The sequence below is a fragment of the Poecilia reticulata genome, linkage group LG9 (assembly GCF_000633615.1).
Source record: "Poecilia reticulata strain Guanapo linkage group LG9, Guppy_female_1.0+MT, whole genome shotgun sequence".
Classification (NCBI taxonomy): domain Eukaryota; kingdom Metazoa; phylum Chordata; class Actinopteri; order Cyprinodontiformes; family Poeciliidae; genus Poecilia; species Poecilia reticulata.
In genome coordinates this window covers 18396161-18410080 of record NC_024339.1, presented here as the reverse complement: position 1 = coordinate 18410080, position 13920 = coordinate 18396161, and the positions used below count along the sequence as shown (strand labels likewise).

At 40.1% G+C, this 13920-nt stretch overlaps 3 protein-coding genes across 7 annotated transcripts in view; all 3 read right to left on the bottom strand.

Annotated features, from left to right (window-relative positions):
* The window catches only part of pgm5 (phosphoglucomutase 5), a 28109-nt gene extending 26108 nt beyond the window's left edge, over positions 1–2001 (bottom strand). The window contains exons 1-2 of one of the 3 annotated variants that reach the window (XM_008418367.2): positions 1808–2001; positions 1373–1677 (exon numbers count right to left, since the gene is read on the bottom strand). In XM_008418367.2, the coding sequence (XP_008416589.1) occupies positions 1373–1630 (258 nt within the window). In that variant the 5' untranslated portion in view covers positions 1631–1677; positions 1808–2001. Of the gene's footprint in view, positions 1–1372 lie in introns of all 3 variants that reach the window. The other 2 variants (XM_008418366.2, XM_008418365.2) reach the window with 2 other exon arrangements.
* A 1850-nt stretch (positions 2002–3851) lies between these two features.
* On the bottom strand, positions 3852–6831 carry foxd5 (forkhead box D5). The gene is made up of 2 exons (XM_008418364.2): positions 6772–6831; positions 3852–5419 (listed from the first exon to the last, which is right to left on the bottom strand). The coding sequence occupies exons 1-2, from the start codon at positions 6827–6829 to the stop codon at positions 4077–4079; spliced, it is 1401 nt and encodes a 466-aa protein (XP_008416586.1). The 5' UTR covers positions 6830–6831; the 3' UTR covers positions 3852–4076.
* An 83-nt stretch (positions 6832–6914) lies between these two features.
* The window catches only part of cbwd (COBW domain containing), a 13193-nt gene continuing 6187 nt past the window's right edge, over positions 6915–13920 (bottom strand). For 2 of the 3 annotated variants that reach the window (XM_008418361.2, XM_017306454.1), the window contains exons 9-17: positions 13165–13251; positions 13013–13057; positions 12383–12439; positions 10608–10659; positions 8736–8804; positions 8568–8633; positions 8335–8461; positions 7486–7573; positions 6915–7402 (exon numbers count right to left, since the gene is read on the bottom strand). In XM_008418361.2, coding sequence (XP_008416583.1) covers positions 7336–7402; positions 7486–7573; positions 8335–8461; positions 8568–8633; positions 8736–8804; positions 10608–10659; positions 12383–12439; positions 13013–13057; positions 13165–13251 — 658 coding nt within the window. In that variant the 3' untranslated portion in view covers positions 6915–7335. The remainder of the gene's footprint in view (positions 7403–7485; positions 7574–8334; positions 8462–8567; positions 8634–8735; positions 8805–10607; positions 10660–12382; positions 12440–13012; positions 13058–13164; positions 13252–13920) is intronic. The other variant, XM_008418362.2, reaches the window with a different exon arrangement.

Sequence of the window (13920 nt, the reverse complement as noted above, 5' to 3'; positions counted from 1 at the left end):
ATCCCTGAACTTCACATTTTAACGGAAAAAAAGAGCAACGCGACTTGGATGTAACGAGTAACGCGACAGTTTGTAGAAATGTAGTGAAGTAGAAAGTACAGATACTTACTGTAAAATGTAGTGGAGTAAAAGTAGAAAATATCCATTATTAAATGTACTTAAGTAAAGTACAGATACACGAAAATTGTACTTAAGTACAGTAACGAAGTACTTGTACTTCTTTACTTCCCACCACTGGTAATAAGTCATCTGATTGTGTCTGTGTGTGTTCGTGTCTGAATGGTTTAAAGGGCTGCTTTCAGTGCCGTTCCATCTTAGCCTTAACAGACATAAACATGCAGTAAATCAATCGATTTTCAATCAGTTTTTTGCACCAAAGAGTTAATAATAATAAACACGTTTTCACTGAGGCTCTGTAAGAGCCATATGAACGAAATAAGTAATTATTGATATGACAGGAGCAGCGGCTTTGACACCTGGTGGTGGGCGTGTCGATGTGGGCGTGACTGTCATCAAGTATGAATGGGAAGGTTACTGGTGTGCTGCTGGCCGGCTTTGCGTGTATGAGGAAGCGGATGAACGGGGTGGTCAGTCCTCGCAAAGTTTGGAGCATGATAATAAAAATTTAATAAATCGATAATTGTGACAGAACAAAGAAGAGCTTTGGAGTTGATTGTTACACGGACAGATGAGTTAACCCGGTGCTGTCCTCTACCACCATTAGCTTGCTGTGTTTTATAATAATAAAACTTGTTTATTATTATTAACTCTTTTTGTGCAAAAAACTGATTGAAAATCGATTCATTTACTGCATGTTTATGTCTGTTAAGGCTAAGATGGAACGGCACTGAAAGCAGCCCTTTAAACCAGTCAGACACAACACACACAGACACAATCAGATGACTGATTACCCCGCGATAATAACTCAATAGTCCATGGAAAAACCTCATAAGCTTGTATTAAAGCAGGAAGTACGGCGGCCACCGGAAAAATGGCTTACAGTATTCAATTATGCCGCACGAGCTGATCAGTAGATTATTGCGAGGGAACGCAAAAGTTTTGCGAGGGAACGCAAAAGTAAAAGAAAATCCTCATGACCCCTGGAGGGCTCCGTAGTTGTGTTTCCAGGATTGTGTGAAAGATTTTTCTTTTTTTCTAAAGGTTGGCCTTTGGGAGTTGGAGACTACCCTGCTTTATTCATTTACTGGACATTAGCCAGATATTAGAACACAACTTATTCTTATGTACTGCTTAAAAAAAAACATAGAGCCAATAATTAGGTGGGACATATTTGAACTTTGGACCAAATGGCTTAAGTACTGCACACCCAAATGATGTATAATATTTAGTGAACTTCTCCAGCCCTCCTTACCCCATTGGCAGCTGCCATCTGCACTATCACCTCGATGGCAGCCCGGCTGAAGTAGCGGCCGTCGCTGCCCACCACCATGGTGCAGCCCTGTCTGTCCCGCAGGTCGATGGAGGACAGGAGGCTCTGGATGTAGTTCTGCAGGTAGTTCTTCTTCCCCTCAAACACCGCAGTCTTCCTCCGCAGCCCGTTGGTGCCGGGCCGCTGGTCCTCAAAGGGGGCGGTTTGGGCCGTCACCACCGGGATGGGGCTCGTCTCCATCCTCCTTCTTGTTTTCTATCGCGACCCAGCGGGGCTGCAGCAGGCAGCTGGGAATAACCGATCACGAGGGGGGGAAAAAAAAAAAAGGGACAAAAATTAAAGTTGGAAAACAAAAAAATTGTGGAGTCAAGGCGGCTGCTTACAGCTGAGGAGGAGATCGAAAAAGTTTATTTTCACCTTGACAACTTAAGCCAAGAGAGGAGCATCCCTCTATCCTGACTGAGTCCAACAGCAAAACCTCCGGTCAGCTGTTAGACTGCTCCCTCTTTTCCTAATAAGAATGAACAACTGACGACAAGAGGAGAGGAAAAAATCAGGGAGGGACTGAGCTTTCAGTGTTACAATCAGCTGAGCCTCACGCCAAAAATAGACATCTGACTGAAGGGAGTAGAGGAATTGTGCTGGGGCCCGGAGTGCAACCGGACACTACATCTGTGTCTGTACTGTCCTGCCACCCCGGTGAGAAAACACACTTAAAAAAAACAAACGGTTAGACTTTAAGCAAAAAAAAAAATAATAAAAAATTAAATCAAGTTTCTTTGGACCAAAATGAGTGCGATTGGGCACCTCTAGAATGATATTGTCATTCACCTCGGGTGACCAACGGCCATGAAGTTGGTATCTAATTTCCAGCTTGAGATTTCAGCCAATATTAAAGGCTTCCTTCTATATGAAGAGAAACTGCAGTCATTTTAAAAATGTATACTGGTCATACCTGGTCATCTCACTCAGCTCAAACAGTCATTAAAGCACTATTTGAGATTTATTAGCCTTGTATTCTGTTGTTAAAACACACAAAAAAATATCATTTTAAAAGCACTTTTGGCATTTGGGTTGATTTATTCTTCACTGTTTGCAGATGTTTGAAACATAGTTTCATTTATTATTGTTGGGTAGAGCTCCTTTGGTGGTGAGATCAGTGTGACTGGTTGTGTGTAGTGTTTGAATGTAGAGTTAAGATACTTCCCCAGGACAGCATTCATCCAAGAACCACGTAACAATGTGAATACTTATTACTCAGATTCGAGTGAATATTTCTTTGCAGAAATTTTGCAGTTTTACCAGCTAATAATAGACGCATATATCTTGCCAATTATTCGACAAATTTTTAACAAATAGTCAAAAATAGCTTCTCTAACAGTTCTACAATTGTATTAATTAAAATACGCCTGGGTTACTTATCACCTATCTAAAGGACTGACAGGTGGCAACAAATATAAAGAACCACCAACAACACAAATAAGTCATTTTCACTGTGATATTTTGGTTTAAGTAAACTACTCAGATGTAGATAAATGCAAGAGGAACAGGCAGAGTGAGCATCCAAGAAATAGTTCAACTTCACAATATGTGTGGGAGAATATAACAGTCCGCAAGGCCTGATGGATCTAACAGTGAATAATTCAGCTGTTTTAACTATTTTATGTCATTCACTGCTGTAAAAGTCAGTGCAACAGCCTTTTTTTATTTATAATTGAGGGTTTGTGACCTGACCGCTCATCTTCAAATCTATGCATCTGTTTAAAGAAACAGTGCTGCCTAGTGGACGGTTAGAAGAAGTGCATCTTTTTTTTTTCTGTTTAAAAATGTATACTTCAATACTGTTTCATTCTTCAGATTTGCTAAATGATTTCATGAAACCTAAACAAAACAGAAGAGTTTATTAAATTTTGCATTTCACTGTCTTATTGGCAAATAAAGTAAAAAAGAAAAAAGAAAAAAAAAGGATGGCAGCTAAAACTTTTAAGAAAAGGCTGCTGAACACATAACAGGGAAGTCTGACAACGTGTGCAGCCAGGATGCAGGTTAAAACAGTTTATTAATGTTTCTGTTCCTAAAGATAAGTTCTTTCTTTAGCATCAAAGCATGACAGTACCAACTTCAGTTCTTTTTTTTCCATTTTTGGATTTCAAACTTCATCACATTTGCATTGGAAATATTTTTGATATTTAACTGTATTTTTTACTCTGCATGTTCTTGTTTGTCAGTAGGTCTCTCTGTGTGCTTTCAATTTGATCATCAATGCCGCTACATTCTAAAGCAGTAAACGCAAAAAATATATTTCCAACTTTTCTCCCTTTTCTTCCAATCCAACCAAGTAAAAACCAACTCAGAAAAATATTTTATGAAACAAGAACATTTTAATCCTAAATACATTTTTATAGGCTTTTAAAAATAATTCAAATTCCATATTATTTTTTTTTTCAAATCATCACGAAACCAAAACATATTTTTCAAACATTTATTTTGACACCCTAGTTGGTAGAAAAACAATAAAACAACTCTTTTGTATCACCATCCAATATCACAGATATATTACCACTCTTCTTATTTACATTACTCCCTTTAAAGCTACAGGTAAAGCACATAAATATCATGCAACCAAAGTATTTCTTTAAGAAACAGACAAAAAAAAAAAGCAGACTGTAAAGTGTCTTAGGTGGCCTCAGCATAGAGGAGCAGAACGTAGATGCTCGTTTATTAAAGGAGCAGTGTTCGGCATTGCAGGCCTGTAGTACAGAGGAGTCTTTAAAGGCTGCAGGAGCGCTGGTACCAAACGGGATGGCGGGTTTGACATCAGATGGCCAAATCCAAGGCCGCCGTGAAGAAAGTGGGGCGGATGTGGGTTTTGTGCGCTGCTGTGAAATGGTCTGCTCATGATGCTGTCGATGCTGAATGAGCACTTTGCTTGCGCGCCAGACTTTGGCTCTGTTACGCACGGCTGCGCTCTGGAGTCTTTAGGCCCGCTGCGTTTCCCGTTAGCGTTTAGAGCACGCGGAAAAAGATGGAAAGAAGAAGGGGGCATCATAGTGCCATCCTGCAGGGGTATGTACCGAGCGGGAGCAGCGGGTAGGAGATTTACCTGGCCCTGTGCGCTGCACGGCTGTCCGTACGGCATGTAGCTGCTCAGGTTGGAGTAAAACAATCCGTCTCTGCTGAATTCCGGCTGGTTCCTCTTGAATCGCTTTCTCCTGCGCAGGAAGCTGCCGTTGTCAAACATATCCTCAGACGCGGGGTCCAGAGACCAGTAGTTGCCTTTCCCCGGGTTCCCGGGCTCCCTCGGGATCTTGATGAAGCAGTCATTAAGAGACAGGTTGTGTCTGATGGAGTTCTGCCAAGCTGGGAACTTCTCCCTGTAGTAGGGAAACTTGTTGCTGATGAAGTCGCAGATGCCGCTCAGCGTCAGCTTCTTCAGTGGGCTCTGCAGGATGGCCATGGTGATGAGGGCGATGTAGGAGTACGGAGGCTTTACCGAGCCGCTCTGAGCCTTCCTGGGCGTCGGAGCGTCCGTGCTGAAGCTGCTCTCGCTTTCCCCAGAGGAGTCGGGCTCTGAGGAGTCAAACTCGGCACCAGATTCTGTCGAAAATCCAGCGTCCGTGGAGCACTCGGTCCGCAACACCAGCGGGTGGTCAGGCTCTTCACCGCCCACTATATCAATCTCATTCTCTTCCACAGACAGTCTGGTTTGGTGAGGCGCTTCAGATTCACCGGACAGAATCATAGTCGCGCCTAAACTTTGTGTGCCAAAACAAGCGTAACGGTGCGTCGTGCGTAAAAGCGCGTTTGTGGTCTGCCTGTCTAAACACAAGGCGGTTTGCGGTAGTGAGCGAAATGGTTTTATAGACAGGGATGCCTCTTCCCTGCAGGCCAGTCCCATTAATCCTTCGGACCTATCAGATCCCCCTCGCTGCAGGGGGCCACAGCAAGACAGGGCGGAGGGGAATGCATGGTTGGTGCGAAAGGTCCTTTCGCCCCAAGAATGGCCGAGTGAGGCATTCTTTAGGATACCTGTTAGTGGGGAGGTAGTTGGAACAAGACGAAGAAAGAAAGTAATTACTAACAGAGGCGCATCCAGAACTGTTGGAAAGGGCAGCAATGTGGGGGCGCCTGACAATGCTGAAGGTCGAGAAGAACAGAATGTCGCCCTTAAGGGAAAAATAATCAAGTTGAAATTACCCACGGGTCACAACATTTAAAAAAAATTAAGATGTTTGCATCTTAATTAATTGTGATGTTTTTTTTATTGTTTATCTACTCAGGAATTAAGTAAACATGCAATATTTTAAGACACAAATTAACTATAGGGTCATAAATTAACCAATTTCAATTTAAGCTTTCCTCAATAAAATAATCCCCCCCATCGTTATTCGTGACAAATTTTGATTACAAATGACCACACTAGTGAGGTGGGGGATGTGAGCATGATGGAAGTGCTGGGTGTTTGTGATTCAATGGTGACATGCTCTTGCCACTGAATGCAGCAACACTGTAGGCCTCAGCAAATAACATCTTGGCCATTATAAAGAATAATGTATGTCGTGATATTCAATTATCACAATAAATTTTTTAAATTATCCTATATTGTATAGGCTAAGATCAAAGGGTTACATCTGCAAAGAGGATACGAGAAACCAGTTTATCTGCTTTACTGCTTCAAAAAAAATAAAAAGTAAAAATAAAATAATAATTAATAATAATACACCATATTCAAGCGTGAGGTGTTCCAGGTGGATTTACAACCTCACACCTAACTCGTGATAAGAAACCTACTTTAGGGCTCAGTTTTCCACCTCTGGATGGTGTGACCGTGAAAATAGCCCTGGGATGGGGCTTCCTGCAACCAGCGGAGAGAACAGGCAGTATTTGCTCTTAATGAGGCCATCAGCATGAGAATCAACAAGGAAGCGGTTCAGCTGCGTGATCCGCTCAGCGGTGACGCGGCTCGGGTTCGGAACACGGAGCTGAAAAGGCAGCGCTCCAACACCGCCATCGACACAAAAAAAACGGAGAGAAAAAAAAACAAACAAAAACACAACAACACGCTGTTATAGCATCTACATTGCAAATGATCAATGTGGAAGGGCTCCACCCATTTCCTACTGGGCCTGTTGTTACTCTGTGCGTGACAGGGCTGCTTCTCACATGCTCCCATCATGAAGAGCAAGGGGGGAAATTATTTGCAATCACAAACATGCAACCAGTATGCATGCATGTGATTTAACTAAAACCTGCAAATGTCTGTAGTCCTTAACACAGCAGAGTCCTAAACTTGATATATGCTCGAATGCTCAGTAGTTATTTTATTAATGAAACGGGAAACCTGACATTTAGTCCAAAGAAATGATCTGATTTGCTTTTACCGTACAAGGAGGTCTCTCTGGTCTTCTGATGGTACTTTAAGTGAAAGCTGAAACTCATTCTTTTGTCACCTTCAGAGCAACTTCCTTTAGGAACAAAACATGTTAATATTATTATTTGATGAGGACAAAAAAGTGACACCACCAAATTTTGAAGAAAATTTTATTTAAATTAATTCCAAAATACAGAACTGATAAAAGTCTGACATATGGATAGAAGTCCAATTGAGTGTCAGAAATCTAAATACTGGCAAGCTCATTTAAAGTTTCCTTTAAAAAGTGCAATATGTTAATCACTCTCTTTAATCCTTTAGGAGTTAGACATTTTTTTTCACTTTAGTTTTTCACTATTTCCAACTCTAGCTTTTTCTTTAGTAGAGGTTGTGATTAAATATAATAAGTTAAAGAAGTTGCAGTTATCTTTACTTTCTATTCTTCCCTTCGGTCATCCATAGAAGAAAATAAAGTTTGAGAAGCATAATCTGTTCTATGAAATCTGCTATAACCTTTTTACTACACAACCAACTACAGAGATTTTCCACAAAGGAGCTTCAAACCCCAGCTTTTTTAACTCCATCCATCACAACAGCAGAAATAAAAATCTCCTGCAGGATGTTCTTGTCCAGGTTCTTTCCTGCAATTTAAAGTAAAGGCAAAAAATAAATCTAAGACAGCAGAATAAAGACACAATCGTGTTGAAAAATACTGGACACACACCTCAAACATGTTCTCATTTCTGTTACAATAACGGACTTCAATGTATTTTGGGAAATTTTGTGATACTTTGACAGAAAGTAGAGAATAACTGTCAAATGGAAGAAAAAAAAAACTGTTACTTTGAAGCTCTGGATTAGTGCTGTTGTCCCGTTGGAGAGTGAACCTCTGAACTTGACTCAAGTCTTTAGTGCAGGTTTTCAAAGAGGATTTACCTGTATTTAGTGAAATGCTGCTACTGCCATGTTTCATTATGGCGATAATCTGTGCAGGGTGATGTGTAGCACTCTTCTATGAAGGCCAAATTTAATTTAACATTTAAGTAGCAATGTTTCTGCAATTTTGAGAATATTATTCTTGCTACAGTGTTGCACACACTTTATCTGGAATGACAAAATAAATTTGGATTTGGTTTTGAGCAAACTCCTCCAGAGTCAACATAGACCTCCTTCCTGCTTCTGTGGCTAACATTGTTCATGCAATAATAAAAATTACATTCTAGCTTGTGGATGTAACTTGATAAAAATGAGAAAACATTCAAATGGGTCTGTGTACTTTTGCAAGGGACTGTACCTGCAAATCCAACCTTCATTCTACAACCAACTTTAACGACACTAACCAGTGTAAAAAGTAACGCTAATAATAAAAATGATCATTTAGGGGGATATGTTTTATGAAGCCAATGACTAAAATGTTTTTTGTGAAATAAAATCCAAAACATCATGCCATAAATTCACTGAAACCCCCCAAAAACAACTAAGTTCATTAACGACTTTTATCAATATTTTTGACAACAATGTCTAAAAAGGCATCAAGATGTGTGTGTGTGTGTGTGTATGTGAGCTCACCTACCTATAAAGACCAGCCTGTTCGTGTGCGGGTTTTCCTCCCAGAGTTGTGGAGTCTCATTTAACTCGTATAGCTCATGGACCCCCTGCAGCATTACTTGGTGCGCTTTGCCTGCAAATGATACTATACCCTGAAAACACACAAGTCGCAAGTAAAACATTAAGCTGCCTCAAATGAATAATCTAACTGGTTAATAGATAATAAAACCACTGGGGAACTATTGTGCTCTGCCGTACCTTCAGCCGGATGACACTCATGGGCTCCCCTGCTTTGTTACAGAACTTCTTTTCCCAAAGCAGATCCTGTCACAGTGGAAAATGAGTGTTTACGTATCAAAGAGTGCAGTGGTACCAAAACTAATTAGCAGCGGCAACAGGGACAAGAATAATAGATTGTGTCTTTACTTGGATGAAGGTATTTAGGGCATCTTCACAGAGGTCTCCCGTCACCTCAAACGTCGCAGTTAAAATACTCTGGAGGTGAAAAAAAAAAAATATATATATATATCCACATTGCATCACACTTATTATACCCACAAGATATTCAATTTGCTGGGTAGAGAAATCCTGTAAAATGCCATGGAGTGGATGAAAGGTTGATTTATGTTGTTTTTAAAAACATAAATAGTAACCATGACAATAAAACTGAATACTTCCATATGAAATGCAAAGCTCTATCTGTATTCAATGCAGAATTTGTTGAACAGCACTGCTGCTTTAATAACTTCGTATTCTTATTTCCAGGAGCATAAACATTTATTTACAAAGATGTTTTCAGTTTAGTGAGACTAACGGTGAGCGCTGAACAAAAGATGCACTTTTTACGCCCCGGTTGAGGACTTTGTCAGCGAACGTGTCAAAACCCACAGCCCCATTTGGCACCCGAAATGGAGCGACGGTGTCTTGCCCTTTGCGTCTTTCTCACACACACGCTCGCCCCTCCCTCTTTGATGCTTCCTCAAAACATTAAAAAAAGGACACCTTGCAGATATTCGGGGGGAGGTTTGGGTTTTAGTGCTGAGGTTACACACTTCCTTGTCATTTGGTATAACAAGAGAAAAAGCGGCATTCTCATTTGCATGAAAAGAGGGTTGTGATGGAGGCAGTGGTGGTGGAGGTGTGGCCGTGTGTCAGGGGGTCTGAGGGACAGTGGGGCTTCATGCGGGAAAAGGAACTCGAGAGAAAACACACAAACAATGGTGTTATTTACCCACCCGAATAACCCCCATCTGTCCTCATCCTGTGATAAAAGTTCATGTGTGTAAAGCACAACTAACTGCAGCAGAGCGTCATTTGGCGTGGTACTGCCATGTGAAAAAATATTAAACAGGTCCAGAAAAATGATGGCTGACAACATTTTGAGGGCCTTTCAAAATATTTAATTCTGTCTGAACTTTCCGCATGCTTTCCAAAAATACAAGAAAAAAAAATCTATGCATTTTATTGGGATTTTACACATCAACATATTCATATTTTCTTTATTTCAATACACCTATGTATTAGAGTCCATGTATTTCAACAATTGTACTAGTTTTAAATAACATTTTCGTTGGCGTCCACATATCTCTGCTGTTGCACAGTCACATTTTGTAAAGGTTCTTTTGTTTTTCGAAACTCAAAAATACATGCACATTCTCAACTATTTTTTAAAAATTAACCTACCCAGACTACGCTATTTGGACTACGCTATTCTTTAATAACTATATAATATGTGTGTTGAAATTGTGACCTCATTGTGCAGCATTTTATCCTTTATTTTGTTTTACATATTTTATATTCTATCTTTGTGTGAACCTACTTACTTTGATTACCTATCACTTTGCTGCAGTAGAATTTCCCCCATTGCGGGACAATACAGCAGTACATAAATTTCTATTCTGTTTTATGTCAAATTGAAAACCCACCATCCTCACTGGGAAAAAAAATTACGCGATATATTGCTGTAGAGATTGAAATTTGTGGTTTCAAAGTTACAAATATCTAAAAAAAGTTTTATGTTGCCAGGGAGTTCTTGCTAGTCTAGAGCAAATGTGCTTCAGTGTTTAGGTTGTTTTTAGCTCCAATTTGTAATCTAACGCAAAAACATCAAACGCATCAAGTTGATTGCAACACAAAAAGTACAGCAGGGCGGGAGATTTCACTGAAGTGTTGAAGCCCCGGGGTAATGCAGGGCTCTGAGAGTGCATTCCCCTTTATCCTGCAGGAAACGACGCGCTGAAATAAATTAAACTAAAAATATGAAATGCAGAAAGCAAACTCAGATTGGTGTAAACAAACCTTGTCCAGGTGTGGTCTGGTCGGTGTCACAAGCTGGAGCTTCTCAGTGAGTCTTTCAGATCAGAGAGATAAATAGACATAAAAACTTGTTTCTAAATGTCATCCAGCAATTTCATCCAACGTTATTTTTAAACACCTGACAACTTGAAGAAACATTTTGAAGTTGTTAGGCTTTGTTAGAATTATTAATGATCAGATAAACCAAACTTTTGTTTCTGATAGTTTGAGCTTTACACTGCAACTCATGTGTCATTAACTACCTTTCACATTAAAGATGCTTAGTTAAAAAAAAAACAACAACATGTAATTCATTATCTTTTAATTAAATTCTATAATAATTAAAAGTAAAAGTAAAAGGTGTGGGAGTATGGAAACATTTGAAATTCACACCTACAGAAGAACTTTTGCTTCCATCTTTAATGTTTACTTGTGTTGATGCTTAATGACATCCCTAAATGGAGTTGCGAACGCTTTAGAAATGGCAATTAAATCCTTTGGGATACTGACTACAGCTCCCAAACAAACTATTACCCCCGTTCCCTCTGACCTCACAAGGAGGCTAAATGTTGTGTCCAGCTGCTTGAGCCCTCCGTGCTGCTAGTGCCACACAGGCAGAGCTGCAGAGGTGGTGGTGGGGGAGGGGGGGGTGCGCGCACTTCAAACGGCCAGCATGGGGCAGAAAAACGAGGAGGGGCCAAGACTCAAAAGGCAGGGGGAAAGGAGCTATCTATTGGGACAAGGAGGACTCACTGGGTGCCAGAGGACACACACAGCTCTAATCCTCTGCAGCTGGTCGAGAGACACTGACTCAGGGCACGTAAGGAAGATTTAACGTGGCGGCCGGTTCATTCATATGAAGGGACGAACACCGATTCTATTCATGAGAATGAGATTCAGCTGGGGTATACAATATGATGACCGTCCTGCGGTGTGATTGGGGGACGGTCAGTCAAAAAAAAAAAAAAAAAAGGGAGTCTGTTAATTAGAGAGAAACATAGCAGCAGTATCAAAGACTGCTGTCAGACAAACTAGTAACAAAAGCTAACAATAGAATACAAATATTTTCACCCTGCAGGTTTTACAAGTACGCCATATTATTAGTTCATATGTTGCATAGTTTTAGAAGATAAATACCGAAGTCACAAGATACATAATTTTCTTTAGTCATGAAGCATTTCTCTTCGTTTAAGAAAACACGTGCATCAACACGTCAAAAGAAAAAAGTTGACGCGTTGATGCATAAGGGAAAATCAAATATCTTCACACTGACTCCAGTTCTCCTCCGACAGATGTCAGTTTGGGGACAACGCTGTGCAAAAAGCAGCTGAAATACTACTTATTAAATTTAATGAAGTTAGTTTAATGATGCAGCGGAACAATTTTTCCTGTCCATTTTGTCTGTTCACAATTAAAAGTAAGCTGAATTTTTTTTTAGGAGCAGACTTACTTCAGCTTGTGTCAAAACAGAGTGAACATGCTACCAGAATCAGAGTACTTTCATAAATCATGTTTTCTGCTTCATGAAAAGACCATCAGTAGAAGACAGATGTAAATTTACAGAAGATGGACACAGATATATCTTTTTTGAAAGAAAAAGCAGATGTTAAATGCAGTGCATTATTTTAGTGCATGTGAAAAGTAATTATTTTAAAGAAGTCAGTACATGTACAATCTTAAATGAGTCAGATCATCATCAGGAAGACTTTTCAATTTAGACATCCTTAGTAAGTATATAACTAGTACAGCAAAATAAAAAGGTGGCAAACCAAACTTACTTTGCTCCGTCCTGACAGTCAAATGAATGCAGATCCAGAACGTCAGAGAGGTCCACTCTGCAAAGAGGATAACATTTTCTTCCATTTCATTTAAACTTAAAACGAACCACGAGAATAATTTGAGCTTTGGTCCTAAACTAACCCTTAAAGGTAACAACGAGAACGAACCGACAATAAATGCCTCCACAATACTGTTTCAATTAACCCCTCGCTGAACGGCCTTTCATCTGTTCACCCAGGTCTGAGCTCTGCAGGAGGGCGGCGCAGAGTCCAAACACACCCGACCTTTCATTTACACCACCGTGTGTTAGGCCTCTGCGGGCTGCTTACACACGCATTTGTGTGTACGCACATTCAACATGGAGCCACCCTGCAGGCCCCGGGGTCAGAGGGCAAAGACTTGTGGGTAACTGGACACCAACGTGGGGTTGATGTTTACTCAGGGCGCTGTAGTTTGTGTTTGCTGATGTGCACGTCTCCTTGTCTGAGCTGCTTCATCTTTGATACAAAGATCTGAGCAAGAGTTATGATGAACACAGCAGGACAGCTGGACCACAGAAAAAGCTACTTAACCTCATCTCAGAGAATGACCCTTTATTTGTTGAAAAAAAAAAAAAAAAAGGGACTCACCTTGATCTCTGGGTCTCTAAAATCTTAACAAGACCATTTATAGACCTGAGGTGAGAGAAAAACAAAATTACGATCATTCGAATTGACAGCTCAGCCTTACTTTTAAACCCACATCAGTGACAGAGGATTGGTTGTAAGAAGTTGTTGTGGACCTGACAGTGTCTCGAACTTGGTTCAGTTCCTCCTCCTCCACCAGATCTGTCTTATTGATAATGGTGAGGTCAGCAAGAGCAACCTGTCTGAGAAGATATTAAGTAAAAAAAAGAGTGAATAAGGTAAAGGTACCTTTACCATCAACAAATCTTTACTCTTAAAATTCAGAAACACTGTTCTAGCGGTAATAATGGACCAGGATAAAGTTTTGCCCAGTCATGTTTGTAAACCGTTTTTTACCCTTGTTAGCAATAATTGACCTAATATCTGAAAGCTAGCTTTATTCATGGTGTTAAGGTAGCTTTTGAACTCGTCCCTATGTTTTTTAAAACTTAAGGAAAAAAAACATATTTTAGTGCATGTGCCTGACTTAAATAGCATGCTCTCTAATCTCTCCCATTTTGAAGAGTAGCAAGGTCTGAGAAGAGAAGAGTTGAGCAACCCAAAGAAGAATACTGTAGGTTAGAAAAGAAGCAGCATGGTTTTCTCCATCAAGACATGGATTAAGAGGAGGCAGAAGCTTTTTTTTTTACTACAGACTGGGCAACTCAAACATGTTCTTCCTTTCTATTCTGTTTGTGCCCTTTGTTCAGAAACAGAACAGAGCATTAAACTATGAGCTTTGTAGAGTTCCTATGAAGTAAAGATTGTTCCCACATTTGTTGTTCTAAATTTAGCAAAACAGAAAAATAATAGTCAACGATCCAGAAGTGTGTTGATGCAGCAATTCACAATCATCATTTTGACTATATATA

Bases quoted from the DNA above. Each gene is read 5' to 3' on its own strand.
- foxd5 (XM_008418364.2), bottom strand. From the start codon at position 6,829: ATGAGTTTCAGCTTTCACTTAAAGTACCATCAGAAGACCAGAGAGACC. The intron at 5,420-6,771 runs GTAAAAGCAAAT...CCCCACTAACAG, and splicing joins CAGAGAGACCTCCTTGTACG to GTATCCTAAAGAATGCCTCA.